This window comes from Muscardinus avellanarius (genome assembly GCF_963383645.1).
Source record: "Muscardinus avellanarius genome assembly, chromosome: 12".
NCBI lineage: Eukaryota > Metazoa > Chordata > Mammalia > Rodentia > Gliridae > Muscardinus > Muscardinus avellanarius.
In genome coordinates, this window is record NC_137798.1 from 70523617 (window position 1) to 70545037 (window position 21421).

Consider the following 21421-nt stretch of genomic DNA (forward strand, 5'->3'; position numbering starts at 1 on the left):
TATTAGAATTAGATTGGATTTAATACTTGATGAAAATCTGCTGAAAAGATTGTATTCTATTTTTTCATAGCTATTTTCCCCTGACATTTCATCAATATATGAAAAAGTGAGATAAGAATGAGACATAATCTTTCTATTGTCCAAATTTTTCCATTACTAAATTATGTTCTGGAAAAGAACATCCCCATTCTATGGCATATTGCTGCTATAATAAATGCCAAGAAATAGAAGTTTTATTTTGCTTTCACATTGTTTCCTAGAAACTAGCCATCTAAGTCTGAAAGAGATTAAGAGCCAAATTTTTAAAAAATATGTGTTTTTTGGTAGTGGGGATTAAAGTAAGGGTAATTATATTTCAAGCTACAGCCGCCCTTCCCCGTTTTTTTTTGTTTTTGTTTTTGTTTTTGTTTTTTTTAAACAGGGTCTTACTAGATTACTGAGGCTGGGTTTGAACCTATCATCCTCCTGTCTCAGCTTCTGAAGTATGTGGCATGATGACCAGCTAAGTTTTAAAAATGATATACCAGGGCATGCCCCATTTGTGAATATATATGTATGTGTGCTTATAAATTAGGTATTTCTGTACCTAACTATATTCATTATTCAGTTTGTGTATATATAAATGAAGGATTTTTCATTCATTGTGTAACTTCAGACATTCATGATTATAGGATAGTTATTTTATCTTATTTTGGTGGTACTGGGGTTCCTGGAAACCCTTCTACCTCCGGGCTACACTCCCAGACCTATTTTACACTTTTTATTTGGAAACAGGGTCTCCTAAGCCAGCGTGCGCGGCTGGCTTTGAACCTGGCAATCTTCCTGTCTCCACCTCTCAAGTGTGGGGATTACAAGCGTGTGCCACCACATCTGGTTTAGGATGGTTATTTTTAATGTTCCTTTTAGTATTAATTCATACAGTTTCTCAGGAAATTATTACTTTGGTACAACTGTGACAGTAGTTGTTTTTTTTTTTTTTTTTACTAAACACATTCTGAAGTAATATGGGAAGTTTGTAGTTAATTTGCTTTATAAATTACATATTAGTGTTTAAAAAACTATAAAAAAACTGGTATAAGCCTTTTCATCAAAGGAATATATTGACATTTGAATTTAATTTCTGCCAAATATAATTTAAAATTAGGTTTCTTTAAGCAGATTTTAATGGTAAGAATTAGGTATACCAGCTTTTCTTTTTTAGATTATAGCTTGCTATACACTAGCCTTCATAAAACTTATTACCAGTTACTGTACTAATTTGTTGTACAGACATTTTCTCATTTCGATAGACTTTGGAAGGAAAATCAACCATTATTTAATCCTCAGAACAATTTTGCAAAGGGAGATACGCATAAATACGTATGTATTAATTTCCTATGGCTGCTACGATAAGCACCCCAAACATGACTTAAAACAATAGAAATTTACTTTCTTGGAGTTTTGCAAGTCATAAATCTCAAATGAGTTTCAGTGAGAGTGAAACCAAGATATAGAGAGGATTGTACTTCCTAAGGAAGCTTGCTCTAGGGGAGAATGTGACCTTTTCCAGCACCTAAAATTTTATTTCTTGCATTTCTTTTATGTGTGGGTGGTACTGGGGATTAAACTCTGAGCTCACCTCTAGCCTGTGTGTGTGTGTGTGTGTGTGTGTGTGTGTGTGTGTGTGTGTATGTGTGTGTTGAGATGTTACTTCAGATTGAACCCAGAGGCATTCTGCCTCAGGTATATCCTTAGTGGTCCCCCCTGTTTTTAAACAGAGTCTCACTACATTGCCAAGACCAGCCTTGAACTTTTGATCATCCTGCCTTAACCTTCTGAGTAGTTCAAGTTATACATGTGGGCCTCTGCTACAACCATTTCTTAACTTTCCTTGTTCATGACTCCTTCCATATTCAAAGCAAGTTTTTTTATTATGTAATAAAATTTTTTGATTGTGTAGTAAAATTTCCCTATAATTATTTGATTGTGTATAAAATTTCCCACCTGGAAAATTCAGGACAATCTTTTAATCTCAGAATCCTTAATCACACATTAAAATTCTTACCAGGCGTGGTGGTACATGCTTGTAATCCTTGTGCTTGGGAGACGGAGACAGGAGGATCCCGCAGGTTCTAAGCCAGCCTCGCTGGCTTAAGAGACCCTGTTTCTAAATAAAAATATATAAAAATAGGTCTGGGAGGTAGAAGACCCCTGGTTTTCATCCCCAGGACCATCAAACAAACAAACAAAAAACAAAAACAAAAAAACCTCTATTGTCATGTAAGGCAATATTCACATGTTTCAGAGATTAGAAAGTAGTTCTCTTTGCGATATCATTGTTTAGCCTAATTTAATATTTACTTATTTATGCAAAATGGATACAAAAGATTGTAAAAAGTCACATAAAAATAAAGCATGTTAAAAATAAGCATAGTTCCAGCCAGGCACAGTGGCACATATGTACCTGTAATTCTAGTACTTGGGAGGCTGAAACAGGAGGATCTCAGGTTCAAGGCCTGACTCAGCAACTTAGTAAAACCCTCACCAAGTTAGCAAGACCCTGATTCAAAAGTAACAGCCAGGTGAGATGATGCATGCTTGTAATCCCACTATTAGGAGACTAAGATAGTAGGATTGCAGGTTCAAGACCAGCCTCAGTAACTTAGCAAGACTCAGCAGTCTAGTGTTTCAATATTAAAAATAAAAAAAGGCTGGAGGTGTAGCCTGGGTTCAGTCACTAGTACCATGACAAGATAAATGAATACATAAAGAACAAAAGACTAGGAGTATAGCTCAAGGTAGAATGCTCCTAGATTGAATCCCCAGTATGGAAGAAAGAAAGAAAAGGAGAGAGGAAGAGAAGGAGGAAAAAAGAGAAATAAGCATAGTTCAGGAAGAAGTGGAACAAATAGGTTGATAATATAGCAAAGGATCCTGGAGTTTCTGTACTATATTCCAAAATTTTATATTAGTTACTGATATTTTTATTGCAGATAGAAACAAGATATTTTTCTTCAAATTTCTTCTAATATTTTTCATCTTCTACTCTTATCTTTTCCTTGCCCCTATACAATGAGTCCTTATTAAAGTCATGGATTCATGAATTCAAACACAGATTTACATAACCTGATACTGTGAGTAATTTAGAATTATTTTGTATGTGATATTAGAACATGCCCCAAAACATGTTCAGATACTTTCTTATTCTCTTTATGACTTCATTTCACCTTCTCCTTCACTTTTTTTATTCTCACCATTAATGAGGAATTAGCCATTTTGCCACTGATGATGTCACTCTAAGTATGAAGGTGTTTAGGAAACTGCTCTAAAGTTCTCTCTTAACTACTAGAATATCACAGATCTTTGATCTAGATTGATATTGTTCATTACCATGCTTGTATTTGTGATTAATTGTATACCTTTGAAGAGACAATTTGACTTGGTAACTTGTGATATGTTTAAAGATATGTAGAAGTATCAGTAAATATATTTTAGCCAAGTACACATATATTTTGTTACATAACTTAAAGGCTAACTTCTATGTTTTCTTCCCTGAACTACAGGATACCAGAAGGCCCCATTGATCAGGGGCCAGCTACAGGAAGGGTACATATTTTAGAAGAGCAGCTTGTTAAGGCCAAAGAACAGATTGAAAATTACAAGAAACAAACCAGAAATGGTAGGTGATTATATAGTGGGTTTTTTTTTTTTAACCCCTCGGTATGTTGGCTTTAGCAGAAACAATTTAAATTTTTCTTATATCAAAATGTTGGAAATGCTAATGTTCTTTATTCTTTTACTGCAGGTCTGGGAAAGGATCATGAAATTCTAAGGAGGAGGATTGAAAATGGAGCTAAGGAGCTCTGGTTTTTTCTACAGAGTGAATTGAAGAAATTAAAGACTTTAGAAGGAGATGAACTCCAAAGACATACAGATGAATTTCTTTCAGATTTGGGACATCATGAAAGGTACAGTTCTTCTTACACATTTCATTTGGGCTGCAACAAAGATTATTATATAAGAATGATTAGTAGATAATTGTATATTAAGAACAAAAGAATATCTGAGGTCTTAAAGGACAATAATTGCTAAATGCATATAGTCAACCAAAATATGTAACCACAAAATATTATTTAAAATATATTTGTAGCCGGGCGTGGTGGCACACGCTTGTAATCCCCGCGCTTGGGAGGCGGAGACAGGAGGATCGCGCAGGTTCGAAGCCAGCTGCGCTGGCGTAAGAGACCCTGTTTCAAAAATATAAAATAGGTCTGGGAGTGTAGCCTGGAGGTAGAAGGGCTTCCAGGAACACCAAAAAAAAAAAAAAATAAATAAAATAAAATATATTTGTAGAAATCTTTAGATAAACTTGGAAGGTAATGATGTCACCCAACAATATATTAGTATATGTTCCTATCAGCGTTTTTTTAAATATACAATCTATATATATATATATATATATATATATATATATATATTTTTTTTTTTTTTTTTTTTTTTTTTTTTTTTTTTTGGTGGTGCTAGGGATGGAACCCTTCTACCTCCGGGCTATACTCCCAGACCTATTTTATATTTTATTTGGAAACAGGGTTTCTTAAGCCAGCGAGGCTAGCTTGGAACCTGCGTGATCCTCCTCAAGAGCGGGGATTACAAGCGTGTGCCACCACGCCCAGCTACAATCAATATTTGAAGCAAATTGCATGAAACAAACTGGAGTTTTGCATTTAAGTACATTGGAACTCATACTGAGGTTGCAGTTATGTTTTCATCCAAACATTTAAAACTTTATAATAGAACCTTATTAAGATTTCTAATTAAAAGTCAAGAAGAGTTGGATAAAAAGGAGCAGTCTGAGCTTGGCATTGTGGTATATGCCTATAATCCCAGTATTTGAGAGTTTGAGACATGAGGATTGCAGGTTTGAGGACAAACTTGACAATTTAGCAAAACTCTTAGCAATGTGGTAAGAGCCGATTTCAAAGCAAAAGAAAAAAAAAAAAGAAAAGAAAGAAAAAGAAAAAAGCTGCGGGTTCTGAGGTAGAATGCCTCTGAGTTTAATCCTGAGTAACACACACACACACAAAAAGGCATTCTATTAATCTCTTTTCCATTTAGTTGCTAGAAAGTGGATCCTGAGATCTACCTACTTAAATTTGTTTCTCCTATTTACACATTTCTAAATGATATGCAATTTATCTTCCATAAAATAGAACATTGTGGTCTTGGTGTGTTTGTACAGGATAAGATGTATCTGAGAATCATTATAAATACAGTGAAACCTATTCCTTGGCCTACTATACATAAAAGCCTATGCTCTCAGTAGAATTTTGGTGCAGTTACTATCTCATTAATGGACAACAAAACAAAAATTGGTATTATTAGCCTACTATTGTGAAGAGGAAAAGAATTACCTTGTACAAACAAAAGATTCATGTATATTAACATCATCAACAATATTATGATTTTGAAAAACTGCTTTACTTTTTAAGTGAATTTACATACAAAATATATCAATTTATTGGACTCTTAACATTCATGATTCTATAGAAATCTGATAGCATGCATTTCAAGGGGCATTGAATTATGATGTCCCACACTAGGCAGTACCTTTGAAATTTTTAGCTCAGCTTGTAGTCCATTAGATCAAATATTGACTAATTCTTTTGTTGTTGTTGTTTTGGTACTGGGGCATTCTACAAGATACACCTCCAGCCTGATCAATTTTATATCTTATTTGGAAATAGGTCTCACTAGGTTTCTGAGAGCCTCACTAAGTAACTGAGGCTTGCTTTGAACCTATGATCCTCCTGTCTCAGCCTCCCAAATATGGGAGTACAAGAATGTCCCAATGCATCTGGCTTATTTATTTATTTGGTGGTACTGGGGTTCCTGCATGATCCTCCTGTCTCCACCTCCCAAGTCGGGGATTACAAGTGTGGGCCACCACGCCCGGCCTTAATTCTTTTTTACTATATTTTTATTGGTACATTGTAATTATGCATCATAGGTTCAAAGCGAGAAACATGCATCCATAAATATTGTACAAGGATTTCCTTTTCTCCATACCCACTTCGATATTTGTTATATCTTTTCTTTTTACTCCCAGTACTTGGGAGACTGAGACAGGAGGATCGCAGGTTTGAGGATAGCTTCAGCTATGAGGTACTATATAACTTTGTGAGATCCTGTTTCCAAAAATGAATAAAATAGGGCTGGGGTTATAGGTTGGAGGTAGATTTAGCTTAGTGATTGACTTTGATATGTTTGTGAATGTACATCACATCTTTTAATACCTGTTGGCCATTGTATGTCTTGTTTGCAAAAATGTTTATTTAGATCCTTTCCCCATTTTTTAACCAGGTTATTTTGTTGTTTGTTTTTCTGTGAGTTCCCAATGAATTTTAGATATTAACCTTTATGAGATAATATAATTTGGAAATATTTTTCCCATTTTATATGTTGACTTTCTTATTTTGTTCCCTTTGCTCTGCAGCAGAGTCTTTGATATAGTCTCACTTGCTTATTTCTTCTTTTTCTGCCTATATTTTTTGTCTTATATTTAAAAAAAAAATCACTGCCATGAAGCCTTCCCCTGTGTTTTCTTCTAGGGGAGTTCTTCAGCTTTCACTTTTATATTAAAGTCTTTAATCTGTTATGAGTTAATTTTGTATATGGTATAAAATACAAAATTCAATGGATATCGAATTGTTCTTTTACATGAGGATATTCTGTTTTCTCGACACCACTCATTGAAGATTCTTTTCTTTATTTTATGTTCTTGGCTTCTTGTCAGACATTTGACTGTATATTTGTGGGTTTATGTCTGAGCTGTTTATTCCATTAGCCTATATTTTTAAGCCAGAATAATACTATAAATGATTACTATAAATTTGTAATATACTTTGAAAATAGGTAGTGTGATACCTCTAGGTTTGTTGTTCTTTCTCATGATTACTTTGGGTATTTGGAGTGTTTGTTGGTTTCATAAAATAATTTTAGGATTTTTTTTTCCTATTTTGTGAAAAATAATGTTGGAATTTTGGTAGGGATTTCTTTGAATCTGTAAATCATTTCTGGAAGTATCAACATGAGATATATTTTCATTTATTTTTGTATCATCTTTAAGTTATTCATTGAAGTCTTACAATCTTGTAGATAGTATATCTTCTTAGTTAAATATATTCCTATGTATTTTCCTCTTTTTGATACTATCATATATGGGATTATGTTTCATTCAGCATTCTCACTATTGTGTCTCAAAATACATGATGACCACAAATTAGAGGATGGGATTTATTTTCTTACGGTTCTGGAGATTTCCTGAGTTTCAGTCCACATTAGTCCATGTGAAGTCTGTGGATCTTAGGGCTCGAAAACAGGAAGGAGAGAGAATAAGCAGAGGGACTCTGCTGTCATTTTATGGAGGTCAGAAACAAAAAGAGAGAGGGAGTAGGAGGGTCATATGTGTATACAAATGCAACGGGACTTTTGTATGTTGATTTTGTGTCCTACAGCTTTGCTGAATTTTTTAATTAGTTATAACAGGTTTTTTTGGGTGGTTTTTAGAGTTTTTCTATATATGCAATCATGTTATCTGTAAACAAATGATCTAACTTCTTTCATTACGATATTTATAAGTTTTCTTTATTTTTTTTCAACTGATTGCTGAACTAGGACTATGTTGGAGGAAGTGGTGAGAGTGAGGAGAGTGGGCATCTTTATTTTGTTTCTGTCTTAAGAGGAAAAATTTTGAGGTTTTTACTGTTGAATATGATTTTAGCTGTGGGCTTATTATACCTGGTCTTTACTATGTTGAGGTACCTAATTTGTTGACAGTTTGTAATGAAAGGATGTTGAATTTTTATGAAATGCTTTTTCTGCATCTTTTGAGATTTTTTTTATGCTTCCTTCTCTTAAGGTATCACATTTATTGATTTATATATGTTGAACCATCCTTGTATCCCAGGAATAAATCCCATTTGACCATATTGTATAATTATTTTAATGTGATGTTGAACTTGATATGCTAGAATTTGTGGAGAGGAGACTGTTGCATCAGAAATTCTGTCCCATAATTTTATTTTTTTGTATTGTTTCTATTTGGCTTTGGTATGAGCACAATATTGACCTTGTAAATTAGTTTGGAATTATTTATACCTCCTCAGTTTTAGGAAGGAATTTGAAAAGGATTACCTTTTTTTTTTTTTTTTTGAATTCTTGTAGAATTCAAAATTCTATTCTTGTAGAATAGAAGCTGCCTGGTCTTGGGCTTTAATTTTTTTGGAAGTTTTTGATAAGTTATCCAATCTCCTTTCATATTATGGGTCTTCTAAGATTTTCTCTCATCATAATTCAGTGGGCCTGTCACTATACTGATGGCTGTATGGGCTTCCCTGAGAAGGACAGCAGGGCCAGTGAGCAGGCAGTGATGCCCAACTTCTATACTGCCCCCAGATCCATGTGGAAGAGCACCAGTCTACCCTGGCCTTCTTCAGGCTCCTGTAGGATCCAGCCAGATACCAAAAGTTATAGAAAATTGTGTGAAAACAGACTTAGAAAATGAAACACTTGATCACCTAAACACTTTCAGACTTCTGTGATTTGTAAACTGGTCCTTATAGGACAATTCTTCAAGATAATAGAATATGGATAATATTTGCTCTTACCAGTCATTTGAACAACCCACATAGTAGACATAGAACATTAATAAAATAATTGAGTGATGATGAAATTAGGACCCTGAAGCAAAAAATTAAAAAAAAAATTGACAATAACTCTCATCAGGAACAAAAGCAAGGAAAGTTCAGAAGGTATGGAACCCAGGGGCGTTCTAACTCCAAGCTACAACCCCAGTTCTATTTTTTTATTATTATTCTTGAGGAGATCCTCACTAAGTAGCTGAGGCTGGCTGAGAACTGCAGTCCTCCTGTCTCAGCCTCTGAAGTACTGGGATTACAAGCATGTACTGCCATGCCTGGCCCATTCCATTCCATTCCATTCCATTCCTTTTCATTCCATTCCATTCATTGTGTTTAGGCATCTATATTTTATCCTTAATTGACTAGCCTATATTTCTGATATCTGCCTGGGTTTGTATATCCCAGACTGTATGATGACATAACATCATACAGTCCTTCAGACTCATTGTCCACCTACTAGATTTCTTGGTATCTTCCCAGTCATAACAAGACAGCAAAATACCCAGTTTCTTATTTGGAAATGATGAAATCTATGAAACAAAAGAACAATGAGGATGATTAGGAAAATGCTTATAAAAGTGACAATATTTTAAATAAATGTCCAGCTAAGCCCTATAGTATATTTATTGTTAAAGACTTCTCTTGCATTTCTACTATCTACTTACAGTTTTATGTGGGTAGTGTATTTAGTCAGCTTTGTATTACTACAATGAAATAATTGAAATAGAAAATTTTATAAATAAAATAAGTTTATTTTAGCTCACAGTTTCAGAGGTGACAGTTTTGGCTCAATTCTAACCAAGGCCCTCCCAGCTGCAGTTACATTATGGTGGAAACACACATATATGGAAGAACTTACATTGCCAAACAGTCAAAGGGAGACTGACCTAAGGACCTTCCTCCAGGCCCCTTTCTCATGTCCCAAAGTTCCACCAACCAACAGTGCCACCCTGGACACCAAGATTTGAATCATAACAGACTCTGGAGTCCATACCCAAACCATAACAGGTGTAAATTTTTCTCTAGTAACTATAAAAGAATGCTTTAAGCCAGGCATAGAAGTGTAGGGAGGCTGAGACAGGTTTGAGGCCAGCCTCAGCAATTTAGTGAGACCTCATTTCAAAATGGCCATGGAGGCACATACCTATAATCTCAGTACTTGGGAGGCTGAGCCAGTAGGATCACAGATTTGAGGATAGCCTCGGCAATTTAGTAAAACTCTCATGTAGCAAAGACTCAGCAGTAGTCATAAGCCTAAGCTTTAGAATCATATTTCTTAGGTTTGAATTCCTACTCTGATATATCTGAGTTTTGTGACTTGAGCAAATTATTTAACTTCTCAGTGCCTTACATTCTCTATCTAGTTTATAAGATAATTGTGGGAATTAAGCTAAGTGATATAATGTACCTAGAATTAGTGTCTGGCTCAAGTAAGAAAATATCAATACCTGTTTATTGTTCTTTTTATTTATTGCCTACTGTAGGTCAGTTTTCTCTAAGTACTCTTGGGACTTCCATTTAACACTTAATGCATTTAGCTAATACAGTATTGCTAGTGATTGTTATTAAGTGTATGTTTGATATATTTTATTTATATATACATACTTTTCTGACAAAATATCTACATTTTCTATTTTCATGAGCAAATCATCTATATTCTTAAGCATGTCTTGAACAGAGGCTTTACTACTAAGCATAGAGAAGCAGTGGAACTGGAATTGCATCTACTTAAGGATTATTCCCCAAAGCTCTCTACTACCAAATTGGATTTGTGAAAAATAAAAATTGTCACCATTACCTCATTGTCTACAACTCTGGAAAATTGTTTTTTGTTACTTTTTCCCTTGCTTATCTATTTAGAAATACTAACTGAACATTTATCTGTGACTGATGCTGTTTCAGATATGGATTAGAAAATAATAATGATGATAGACCCTACTCATGGAGCTTAAATTCTAGTGAGGGGGAGAAACATAAAGAAGTAAATGTTATTGTATGTTAAAAGATGATAATTGCTTGAAAAGAATGAAGGAGAGGGAAAGCCAAAGAATGGTGGGATGTTGGGATATTTTGCTTTTGCTCTTTTTATTAAATGCAAGTCATTGCTTTAACTTAACTCACTGTAAATACAACCATCTGTATCTGCGCTAGTTTTTTTCTTCCTAGTTTACTGGAGATTTTTTATCCCGTAGAAAATTACTGATGTTACACAAAGTAGGAAGGAAAGTATCTTTTTTTTTTTTTTATGGTACTGGGGTTCCTGGAAACTCTTCTACCTCTGGACTACACTCCCAGGCCTATTTTACACTTTTTTAAAATTTGGAAACAGGGTCTCTTAAGTCAGTGCAGCTGGCTTCAAACCTGCAATCCTCCTGTCTCCTCCTCCCAAGCGTGGGGATTACAAGCGTGCGCCACCATGCCCTGCAGAAAGTATCTGAATTATATCATTAGTTTAGAAAAAGGATTAACAGCCAGGCGTGGTGGTGCACATTTGTAATCCCAGGGCTGGGGAGGCTGAGACAGGAGGATCGCACAGGTTTGAAGCCAGCCTCAGGTACTTAGTGAGGCTCTCAGTAACTTAGTGAGACCCTGCTTCCAAATAAAATATAAAACAGGTCTGGGAGTATAGCCTGGAGGTAGAAAGCCCCTGGGTTTCACCCCCAGTACAAAAAAAAAAAAAAAATGTGACCCATTGCTAATTTTTGTTATTGAAGGTTTATTGGAACAAAGCCACACCCTTCATTTGCATATTGTCTATGGCAGATTTCTTGCTATAAATTTGCTGGTGCCCATGAAGCCTAAAATACTTATTTATTATATGGCCCTTTCAAGAAAATGTTTGCTAATTCTTTTTGTTTAGATCACTGTTTAAGAGTTGTGTCAATATTTTCCTCTGATCCTTTTCCAATCACTCAGAGTACTTAAATATGAAGAAAAAATGTAAAGGCATGAAATGATAGAGAGAACGAATTGGTACTATTCAAATAACAACACTAACTTCTTTGTGTCTCTTATATTAAACTACCTTTTTATTTACATTAGCAATCCAAATCTCTTTAGTACTTTGATGGAACACTGGTGCAACTGACTGGCCTGGAAAAAGAAAAGTATTTTCTTTCAACAGTAAAAATTTATTATAGGACTGAATCTTGAATGCTGGATACAAATTTTTGAATTTCACAGCCTTTATAGTAAAAGATGAATACCAGGATCAATGTGAGCATCAATGTTTATGAAGAATTTGGCTCTCTTCTTATGACTTTGTGTAATAGGTAAAGAAGTACAAATAAGTTATAGCTCCAATGTTGTTTGCTTTCACAGGTCTATAATGACAGATCTGTACTACCTCAGTCAAACTGATGGAGCAGGTGATTGGCGGGAGAAAGAGGCCAAAGATTTGACTGAACTAGTCCAGCGAAGAATAACATATCTCCAGGTAAGAAGGTTAAGTTAAGAAATAAATTTTGAATAAAGAAAGAAAAAATTTTAAAACTAAAAGTAAGAATTATTATTTTTAGTCTTCCTAGCTTTTGTGTTTTGTAATTATTTACTCATTTTATATATTTATTTAGAAAGACATTGTGTTATACCTTGAGTGAAACACAGTGGTGGCTAAAACAATATTCCTGCCCTAAGAGGGGCTACTTACCACACACACATATACACAAAACCTACAGTATAATTATGAATGTGCTACATTTGATGGGAGAGAGAGTTAAATGAAACACTTATTGGAGTTTTGAGGAAGGAGACAGAAGGGATACTTTTATGGAGGTTGTATTATTTCAACTGAACTGTAAAGGATAGGTATGATTTAAACACACAAAAATGGAGGAAAAGAACATTTCAGCTAGCGAGTATCATGCAAACAGTATCCCATAGCCAGGAAAGAGCAGCCCAGGAATTCAAATGAGAAACGAGGTCTGGAGTTTTAGATTATGTGAAAAGAAGGAAGAGAAATAAGTTGGAAATGTAGGTTTGGGAACTAGGTTGTAGAGGTTAACTTTATGATACATGGTAGTAAATGGCCACTGAAAAACATTTCATAAATGCCATTATAACAATAAGTAGGAAATATTGGCAAGCCAGGCCCTTTTAAATTAAATCTTTTTTTAAAAAAAGTTTTCTAGTTATATATATATATATATATATATATATATATATATATATATATATACACACACACACACACACACACACACACACACACACACAATCTTACTGTTGGTAAAGAAAGAATATATTTACTTTTGAACTGTACTACCAGCAGTTTTCTGGTTTGGAGTTATAATCTATTTTTGGAAGGATTTTATACATAAAAGTACCATATTAATTTGACAACAATATTTTGGTTGAGCTGTTAAGACTTGAAGAGAATGAAAGAATCAAGATAACTTAGGATAAGAGGACCACAGTACAATGAAATGTATTAAGGTATGTGACAGTTTGTATTTGAAGTGAAGAAACAAAATTTAGAGATTGGGAAAATAGAATTGATAGGTCTTTCCAAATAGGTGAAGAGCTTAAATGTCTGGAAATAGGAATTAATAGGGAATTGAGAGAATAGTTTTTAGAGGAAAACAATGAGTTGATAGAATTCTTCAAAATTAAAAAATACTTAAAGTTGAAATAGCTATGGGATATCCTCCACCCCATTCTTTTCTAATTCATTTTTAACAGCATGGTGTCTGTGTATAATCACTGTGCTTTCCCTTTAAGATTAAAAGCAAAATGGCAGGCAGTGACATGCTTTTATATATTTTTAAGGTGCATATTTTCTATACTTAAGTAGGAAAAATAGAAAATACACTGGTTAGAGATCATTAAAAACCAACTTGATCTTGGCATACTTTCTTGGTCTCATATTCTCATGACCATGCATCAGAGAAGTCTACAGCATCAGAAGCACTTCATCTTCCATAGGGAAGAGGTAATTATCCCCTATCAACTAGGTCCTCATTCTGTGAACTCTAAACCATCTTTTTTAAAGAATGGAACTAACAGTGATTTTTAAGCTTTTATCCATTTCCACATATTCATTAAATTTTCACCCACTGTATTTAAACTATGATCTAGTCATAATTTAGTTCCCTATGTACCTGTTTTCTGCTATAATTTTTTTCTTTTTTTCTTTTATTTCTTAGGTAACCAACTTTTTGCACCTATAATGCTTATTGATTCTATGCTGATTTCTTTCTGTATTAGAAAACTTTACCTATAAATTAGTTGTTGATTTAAAATTACATTGACTTTTTTGATCTTTTAACCTATAGCAAAACTTAGCATATTAATGAACTTACATTTCAAACATTGCTAGTTAATAATAAATTTTTACTTTTATGTATTTTTCCCCATTGTAAAGGTAAACTGGGATTGCAGGTGTGTACCACCATAAAGTGTACAACATTTCTTGGTATTCAAGTGTGTTTATGCTCCTTTATCATTAGTGTAAATGAAATATTACTATAAAAAGTCTAATAAGTAACTTAGATTCTGAAAGAAATGAGTATGAGACTAGAAAATAAAGTTTTGAAAAAGAGAATAAGGAGCCAGGTATGGTGGTGCATGCTTGTAATCCCAGCATTCAGGAGGCGGAGCTCTGGTTCCTGTGGACAGCCTCAGCTACTTAGCAAGGCCCTTCCCAACTGAGTGTGACACTGTTTCAAAATGAAGAATAAAAAAAAAAAAATAGGGCTGGGCGAGGTGTAGCTAAGAGGTACAGTGCCTCTGGGTTCCATCCCTAGTACTGCAAAAAAAAAAAAAAAAAAAAGGAAATATTTGACCTTTGATATTTGTACTTAAAAATAAGTAGTGCATACAGTTTATTAATGGAGATTATTAGAAGGCTGTCATTGTTTGGGCCTGACCAATTTGATTCAGAGTTGTGGGTTCCTGGTGTATGGAATATTTATAGTTTACCCACATAATTATACTAAGCAACTAATTTAAAAATTATTGAATCTAAAGTCAAGCTACTTTTGGCTCTGTTCTCTAACTTTGTACCTCATCTCACAGCAATATCTGCTTTTAAAGTGTGACAATGATATTGGTTATAATTTTATAAAAATGTTTATGGTGAACTCACTGAGAATGCCTGAGTTAATCATGTAAACACTGTGCTCAAGTGTTTTTCTCTTAATTATGAATATAACATTACTACTGGAGAAATTTTTCAGATGAATGAGTTAATCTTGGCACCATACTTAAAAATCATTTGAAAGGTGCAATGTATATATACAGAATCATAATAATTTGTATCTGACTAGGAAATGATAGGAAAAAGGGATATTAAAAGCAAATGTTTTAAATATTTTATGCCTCCCAGTTTTTCATCATTTAAATACCTTATTCCTTTTTTTTGGGGGGGGGGCAGTACCTGGGGATGGAACTCAGGGGCATTCTGTCTCCAATCTACATCCCAGCCCTATTTTTTATACTTTATTTTTTTTTAAACAGGGTCTCACTTAGTTGCAAAGAGCCTCACTAAGTTACTGAGGCTGTCTGTGAACCTGGATCCTCCTGTCTCCGCCTCCCAAATGCTGGGATTACAAGTGTGAGCCACCATAACTGGCCTTATTGTATTCTTGATAAATAATTCAGTCAATTTTATAACTTCTTTCAGTGATTGGTTTGAAGACTACTGGCTTATGTAGTTGAAAATATTTTTAGTTTTATTAAATTTTTACTAGCATTATAATTGGGCATTGGGGTCTGAAGAGGTCCAGAAGGGAGAAGGACCTTAACTCAGCCCAGGAAGGTTCTTGACTTACGACGCTGAAAGAAATTTTATTGTGCATAAAAAATGACACGAATAATGATTTAAGAAAGCAAGGAGATTATTCAGAAATGTAAGCAATAAGGCAGGATATACACACACACGGAGGGAAAAAGAACGCAAGTGCTCTAATGTAAGACATACTTTTAGGGTTATAGGCTTTTCTTTTCAAAGGAAAATATGTAAATAGTAAAAAAGGGAAGTGTATGGGGGGCTCATGTTATTGTGGTGAGCTCAGTTCTGTTAATCATGGAACACAGGGAGTGTGCCAGTGGTTTGATTCTTTTATTATCTCCCAGTTGACTTCATGAAGTCGATAGAATGTTTAGAATATACCCATATCATAATTCTCTAATAATATTTTCCTTTGGCTTTATGTAGTCTAAACAAAATACATTGTGTAAACTAGCAATGTATGTAGACATTAATCATCTGGACTTCAAGGGCCTTTTAAGAATTTAGACCTGGAGGAATACAGGCTTAGGGAGTAAAGATGAGAATATTCGTAGAATCTAATAAAGTTAGTTTATTTTCCTTCCTTATTTGTCTGGTTTCTACCTATCCTTATTTCTTCTATCCTACATCTATGCTAATGAAACTTATTATCACTTTACACCAACAACAAGCATTTATTAAATCCTGAACAATGCAACACCCAGAACAAAGAAAACCATCTAGATTAAGCTTAATCCTCAACAGGTTTCATTTTGAATCTAAGCTTCCTACAATCTTTGAGTTGAGCAAACATCATTATTTCTCAGGAAAATCCTGCCTGATTTATAGTCATACAGCTCAGTTATGAAACAAAGTTTGTTTTCAGGTTTTCATTTATGTATTCTATTTCTTTTTTTTTTTTTTTTGTGGTACTGGGGTTCCTGGAAGCCCTTCTACCTCCGGGCTACACTCCCAGACCTACTTTTACATTTTTGTTTGGAAACAGGGTCTCCTAAGCCAGCGCGCGCGGCTGGCTTCGAACCTGCGCGATCCTCCTGTCTCTGCCTCCCAAGCGCGGGGATTACAAGCGTGCGCCACCACGCCCGGCTTATGTATTCTATTTCTTAGTCTTATTTGGGAGGAACAATTTCATAAAGATGCTGAAAAATAAAGAGGTGCTTTTGGCAGCTAGACTTTAATGGGACAAAGTCTATGGTTGTCAGAATTATGTTTTCATTAGAAATGAAGGCCTTATGACATGGTTTATAAAGATTAAACTGATTAAAAGATTATAATAATTTGACCGAAGACAACCCAGGTATGCTATTAGGCTTAAATAAAATGGATAAAGCAAATCTCCTAAGGCCCTTGTCTTTCATGTTTATCAACAAAGTTTGTGACCCACATCGTTTAAATAGCATTTGTACTAGTTTTACTCTTGTATTAAATAAACCATAATAGATTAAGTGCTATTGCTATTTGTCTGATTTATTTATTATTTATTTATTTATTTATTTATTTATTTATTTTCTTTTGCTACATGAGGGATCAAACCCAGAGCCTCACACATGCTGGGCAAGTGCTGTACCACAGAACTATATCCCCAGCCTTATGCTTCTATTTTTCTGATATTGACTTGACTCATCTAAAAATTAATTTGAGGCAGAGACAGGAGGATCACAGGTCACAGCCAGCCTCAGCTACTTAGTGAGGCCCTCTGCAAACTTGGCTGGACCCTGTTTCAAAACAAAAGAATAAAAAATAGGGCAGGGGATGAGCTTGGAGAAAAAAATGCCCATGGGTTCAATCTCTAGTACTACAGAATAAAAATAAAAACAAAAATTAATTTTGCTGATGTTTTCATTGTGAATTCATATATTTTACCATAACATAACTAATCTCCCTAGACTTTTGAGTAATTTCACATGGAAGAGATTTTCATTAGAGGATTTATGTTATCATTTCTAATCAACTCATATTAAACATACACTATTGAAAGAGTATACTCCAGTGCCTTAATTTGTTAACTTGTTTGGAGCAGTTGAAAGTTGGCAACTCTAGAGGAGAAAGCTACTAGTTGGGTAAATATTATCTATCTTATGGTATAGGATAATGATTTTTACTTCCACGTATTACCAAAGTTGACATTTTATGCAAAATTGAGCCAATTTCAGGTGAATCTAAATAAAACATATAAAAAGTAGCAATACTAAAATATTTTTCTCTGTGAGCTTATTTTTGTTTATGTTTTGAGTAGGATGTAGAAATTGGTAGGTTAATATTTTCCCCTTTTTTGATAGAAAATTAAAAGATAAGAAAATGGAGAACAACTACTTCACTTTTTTTTTTTTGCAGTACTGGGGGGGCATTCTACCTCTGAGCTATACCCCCCAGCTCCAGTTTTTAATTCTTTATTTTTTTAAAATACATTTTTATTGGTGCATTGTAGTCAAACATCACAATGGAATACAAGACTTGTTGTTAGGATATCCAAGTACACATTGTCCAATCAACCTTTATCCAATCCTCATCTCACTCCCTCTTCCTCCCTCAATCCCATGCTTTGATTTAGTGTTTAACATTGATATATTTATTTACGTACATCATGTGCTTTAAAGAGATTTCATCTTCCCCCGTCCCATCTCCTCTGATTGGTCACCTTAATTGCTCCTCCATAGGGTCCCTTCTTCCATTAGATGCCATCCTATTACCCATTTCTTCCTAGTTTTGCATATTAGGGAAAGCATCAATTTTTTTCCCTGTGATATTTCTTTGTGTATGCCGCTTTGCAAGTTCCAATCCCACTCTTGAAGGCCCCAGCACTGGCCTGGCCACCCAGTAGACTCAGCTCCCGGCCTCACTGGCTCCAGTACCGGCCTTGTCTCGTGATTTTGAAACAGGGTCTCACTGAGTTGCAAAGAGCCTCACTAAGTAGCTAAAGCTGTCCGTGAACCGTGATCCTCCTGTCTCAGCCTCCCAAATGCTGGGATTACAAGTGTGCACCACCATGCCCGGTCTACTTCACTTTTTAAATGATGATAGAGATTAGTTTTTTCATTCAAAATTAAGTCAGGTTAGAAAAATAGAAAATTTGCCGAGAATGGTGGCGCACGCTTGTAATCCCCGAGTTTGGGAGGCAGAGACAGGAGGATCGCGGAGGTTCAAAGCCAGCTGCTCTGGCTTAAGAGACCCTGTTTCCAAATTTTAAAAAAAGTATAAAAATAGGTCTGGGAGTGTAGCCCAGAGGTAGAAGGGTTTTCAGGAACTCCAGTACCACCAAAAAAAAAAAAAAGAAAAAAAGAAAAAAAAGAAAGAAAGAAAGAAAGAAGGAAAGAAAGAAAGAAGAAAGTTTATCTTCCTCTGTATGGATTACAGTGACTGGATGGTCATCTGGAATGGAAGACAGATCACACTAGGAATAGGTTGTTGACATTGTTAAATACATATTTCAGCTTATAGAGACCCCCCACTCCAACTCAGGATATTTCTGACCTTATTTTTCTTTGAAAGAACTAATTCTTTAAAGTTAAGGCCACACTATAACTATAAAGTTCATTTATTTGCTTATATATTAACCATGAGATCACCCGAGTTATAAAATAGCTTCTACCGAGTGATCTAGATAGCTGTTTTTACCCTAAATAATGCCAGAAGTGGTAGTATTCTTCTTAGAAAAAGTTATCAACTTTAACTACATTAAGATATTAAGTATTTAAAGCCACTGAGATGCAGAGAAAGTTTCAAGGCCTTTCTCTGTTTGAAATAGATTATTAGAGATTAGTTCAGCTAGGGAAATGCAGACAGTTTCTAAGACCTAAGAGTGAACTAAGAAAGCATATATTTTCTAAGATCAAAAATATAAATTTCAACTAAGCTAAGAACCAGAAGCAGTATGCAGACATGGTAGCAGGAATACCTTTAATGAAATCAAAGAGACAATTGCCCTACTAGAAGTTGACCCAGGACAAAGATGTTAATAGAAAGTAAGGGAAGCCGGGCGTGGTGGCGCACGCTTGTAATCCCCGCGCTTGGGAGGCGGAGACAGGAGGATCGCGCTGGTTCGGAGCCAGCCACGCTGGCTTAGGAGACCCTGTTTCCAAATGAAAAATATAAAATAGGTCTGGGAGTGTAGCCCGTGGGAGTGTATCCCGGAGGTAGAAGGGCTTCCAGGAACCCCAGTACCACCAAAAAAAAAAAAAATGGAAAAAAAATATGATGCTGCTGGGCGTGGTGGTGCACACTTGTAATCCCTGCACTTGGGAGGCGGAGATAGGAAAATCGTGCAGGTTCGAAGCCAGCCTCCCTGGCTTAAGAGACCCTGTTTCCAAATGAAAATATAAAATAGGTCTGGGAGTGTAGCCCGGAGGTAGAAGGGCTTCCAGGAACCCCAGTACCACCCCCCAAAAAATGATGCTAATTTTCTAAACATTATCAAAATCTACTTTATCTTGAATTCACAGAGATTTTGCAGAATCTTTCTATGTGTGAGACCAGGTCTAACTGTATACTTCCTTGGTTCATTCATTCCCTAAGTACTGTACTTCAATATCCTGTACTTAAGGTATATTGATAAGGATATAGTGGTAAGTCAAATAGATACCGTGTTTGACCTCAGAAAATTTCAAGTAACATTCTGAAAGTATTGCTGAATTAATTGTCCACACACCCAAACAAATAGATGAACACACATATACATGCACACACTCTTGAAAATTTCTGCAGTTCTTTGTTTTTGAGTTGATATTTTTGACTTTGTATTTGGTATTTTCCCATATCTTTATTATACCAAGTTTTCATAGATTCTCCTTCATCACTTTAAAAATATATATTTATTATAGAAAACAAAAATATATAAAATGATAATGAACCACTATAAACTCCTTACCTAGCTTTATTGTTAGTTTTGTTTCATCTATTTTGCCATCACTACTTGCCACCTTCAGGATCATTTTGAAGCAAATCTAAGATATTTTATAAACTCATTTTATAATTTCAGTACAAATTTCTAAAAGATAAACTTTTTCAAAGCATAACCACATACTATCACACCTAAGTAATCATTCTTTAATATCATTAAATAACCAGTCATTGATTAAATTTTCCTTGGGTATAAAACACATTTTAATGTGTTATTTAAAAATGATTCTCAGCCAGGCATCGTGGCACATGCCTGTAATCCCAGTACTTGGAAGGCTGAGACAGGAGGATTTTAAGACAAGTCTCAGTAACAAGGAGAGACTCTCAACAACCTAGCAGTTGCTGGGGAGTGGGGGTGAAGTTCAAAGGTAAAATGGAAGAATAAAGGAGGCAAATAGACTTAAAAAATGTGACTTAAAATAAGCCATACTATCTTAGAATAAGAGAAGATTGAAGATATAGAATCTTAAGGACAGGGAGTATAGCTTGGTCTAATATGTTTGAGGCCCTGGGGTCAATCCCCAGCACTCTTACCAAAAAATCCAAAAAGTTTATAGAAACTAAAAGGGAAATTAAGATCAGAATAAAATAAAAAGGACCAAATCAGCAGTCTTAGAAGAAAAGAGGGAAAACATATATCTTTCAAGTGAAAAAAGAAGAGGATAATACCAGAAGCCAGTTTTGCACTAACTAACTATATATATATATTGCAATTCCAGGGATTGGATCCAGAGCCCTCTGCCTTTTAGGCATTCACTCTACCACTCAGCTGTATCCCTAGCCCTGTATTTACTTTTCTGTCAGTACTTAATTGGATTTTTCTAACTAACAGTTTCCATTTCTTATAAGTATTTAGCAATCTTAGTTATAGAACACAATAAAATATTTTGAGACGTATTTTTAATGTAATAGTTGCTTACTGTCTTTATAAGTAGTAATAACATGTACTTGAACTATATGCTGACCTTCATACAAAAGTAGAATATTTTCTTTTATTACTTTACTACTGTTTTAAAGACAAGACCATGAAAATATAGTAGATCATATCTATGGTTTCTGATTAATATAGCATTTAGCTTTTAAATTTTTATCCCCAAATAAAGTTAATTATACTAGA

At 34.7% G+C, this 21421-nt stretch overlaps 1 protein-coding gene across 2 annotated transcripts in view; it reads left to right on the plus strand.

Moving 5' to 3' along the window:
* Positions 1–21421, plus strand: part of FUT8 (fucosyltransferase 8) — a gene marked incomplete at both ends in the record, with an annotated part of 133929 nt that overhangs the window by 33605 nt on the left and 78903 nt on the right. Inside the window, 3 exons of one of the 2 annotated variants that reach the window (XM_080706769.1) lie at positions 3510–3658; positions 3785–3947; positions 12000–12114. In XM_080706769.1, the coding sequence (XP_080562895.1) occupies positions 3510–3658; positions 3785–3947; positions 12000–12114 (427 nt within the window). The remainder of the gene's footprint in view (positions 1–3509; positions 3659–3784; positions 3948–11999; positions 12115–21421) is intronic. The other variant, XM_080706770.1, reaches the window with a different exon arrangement.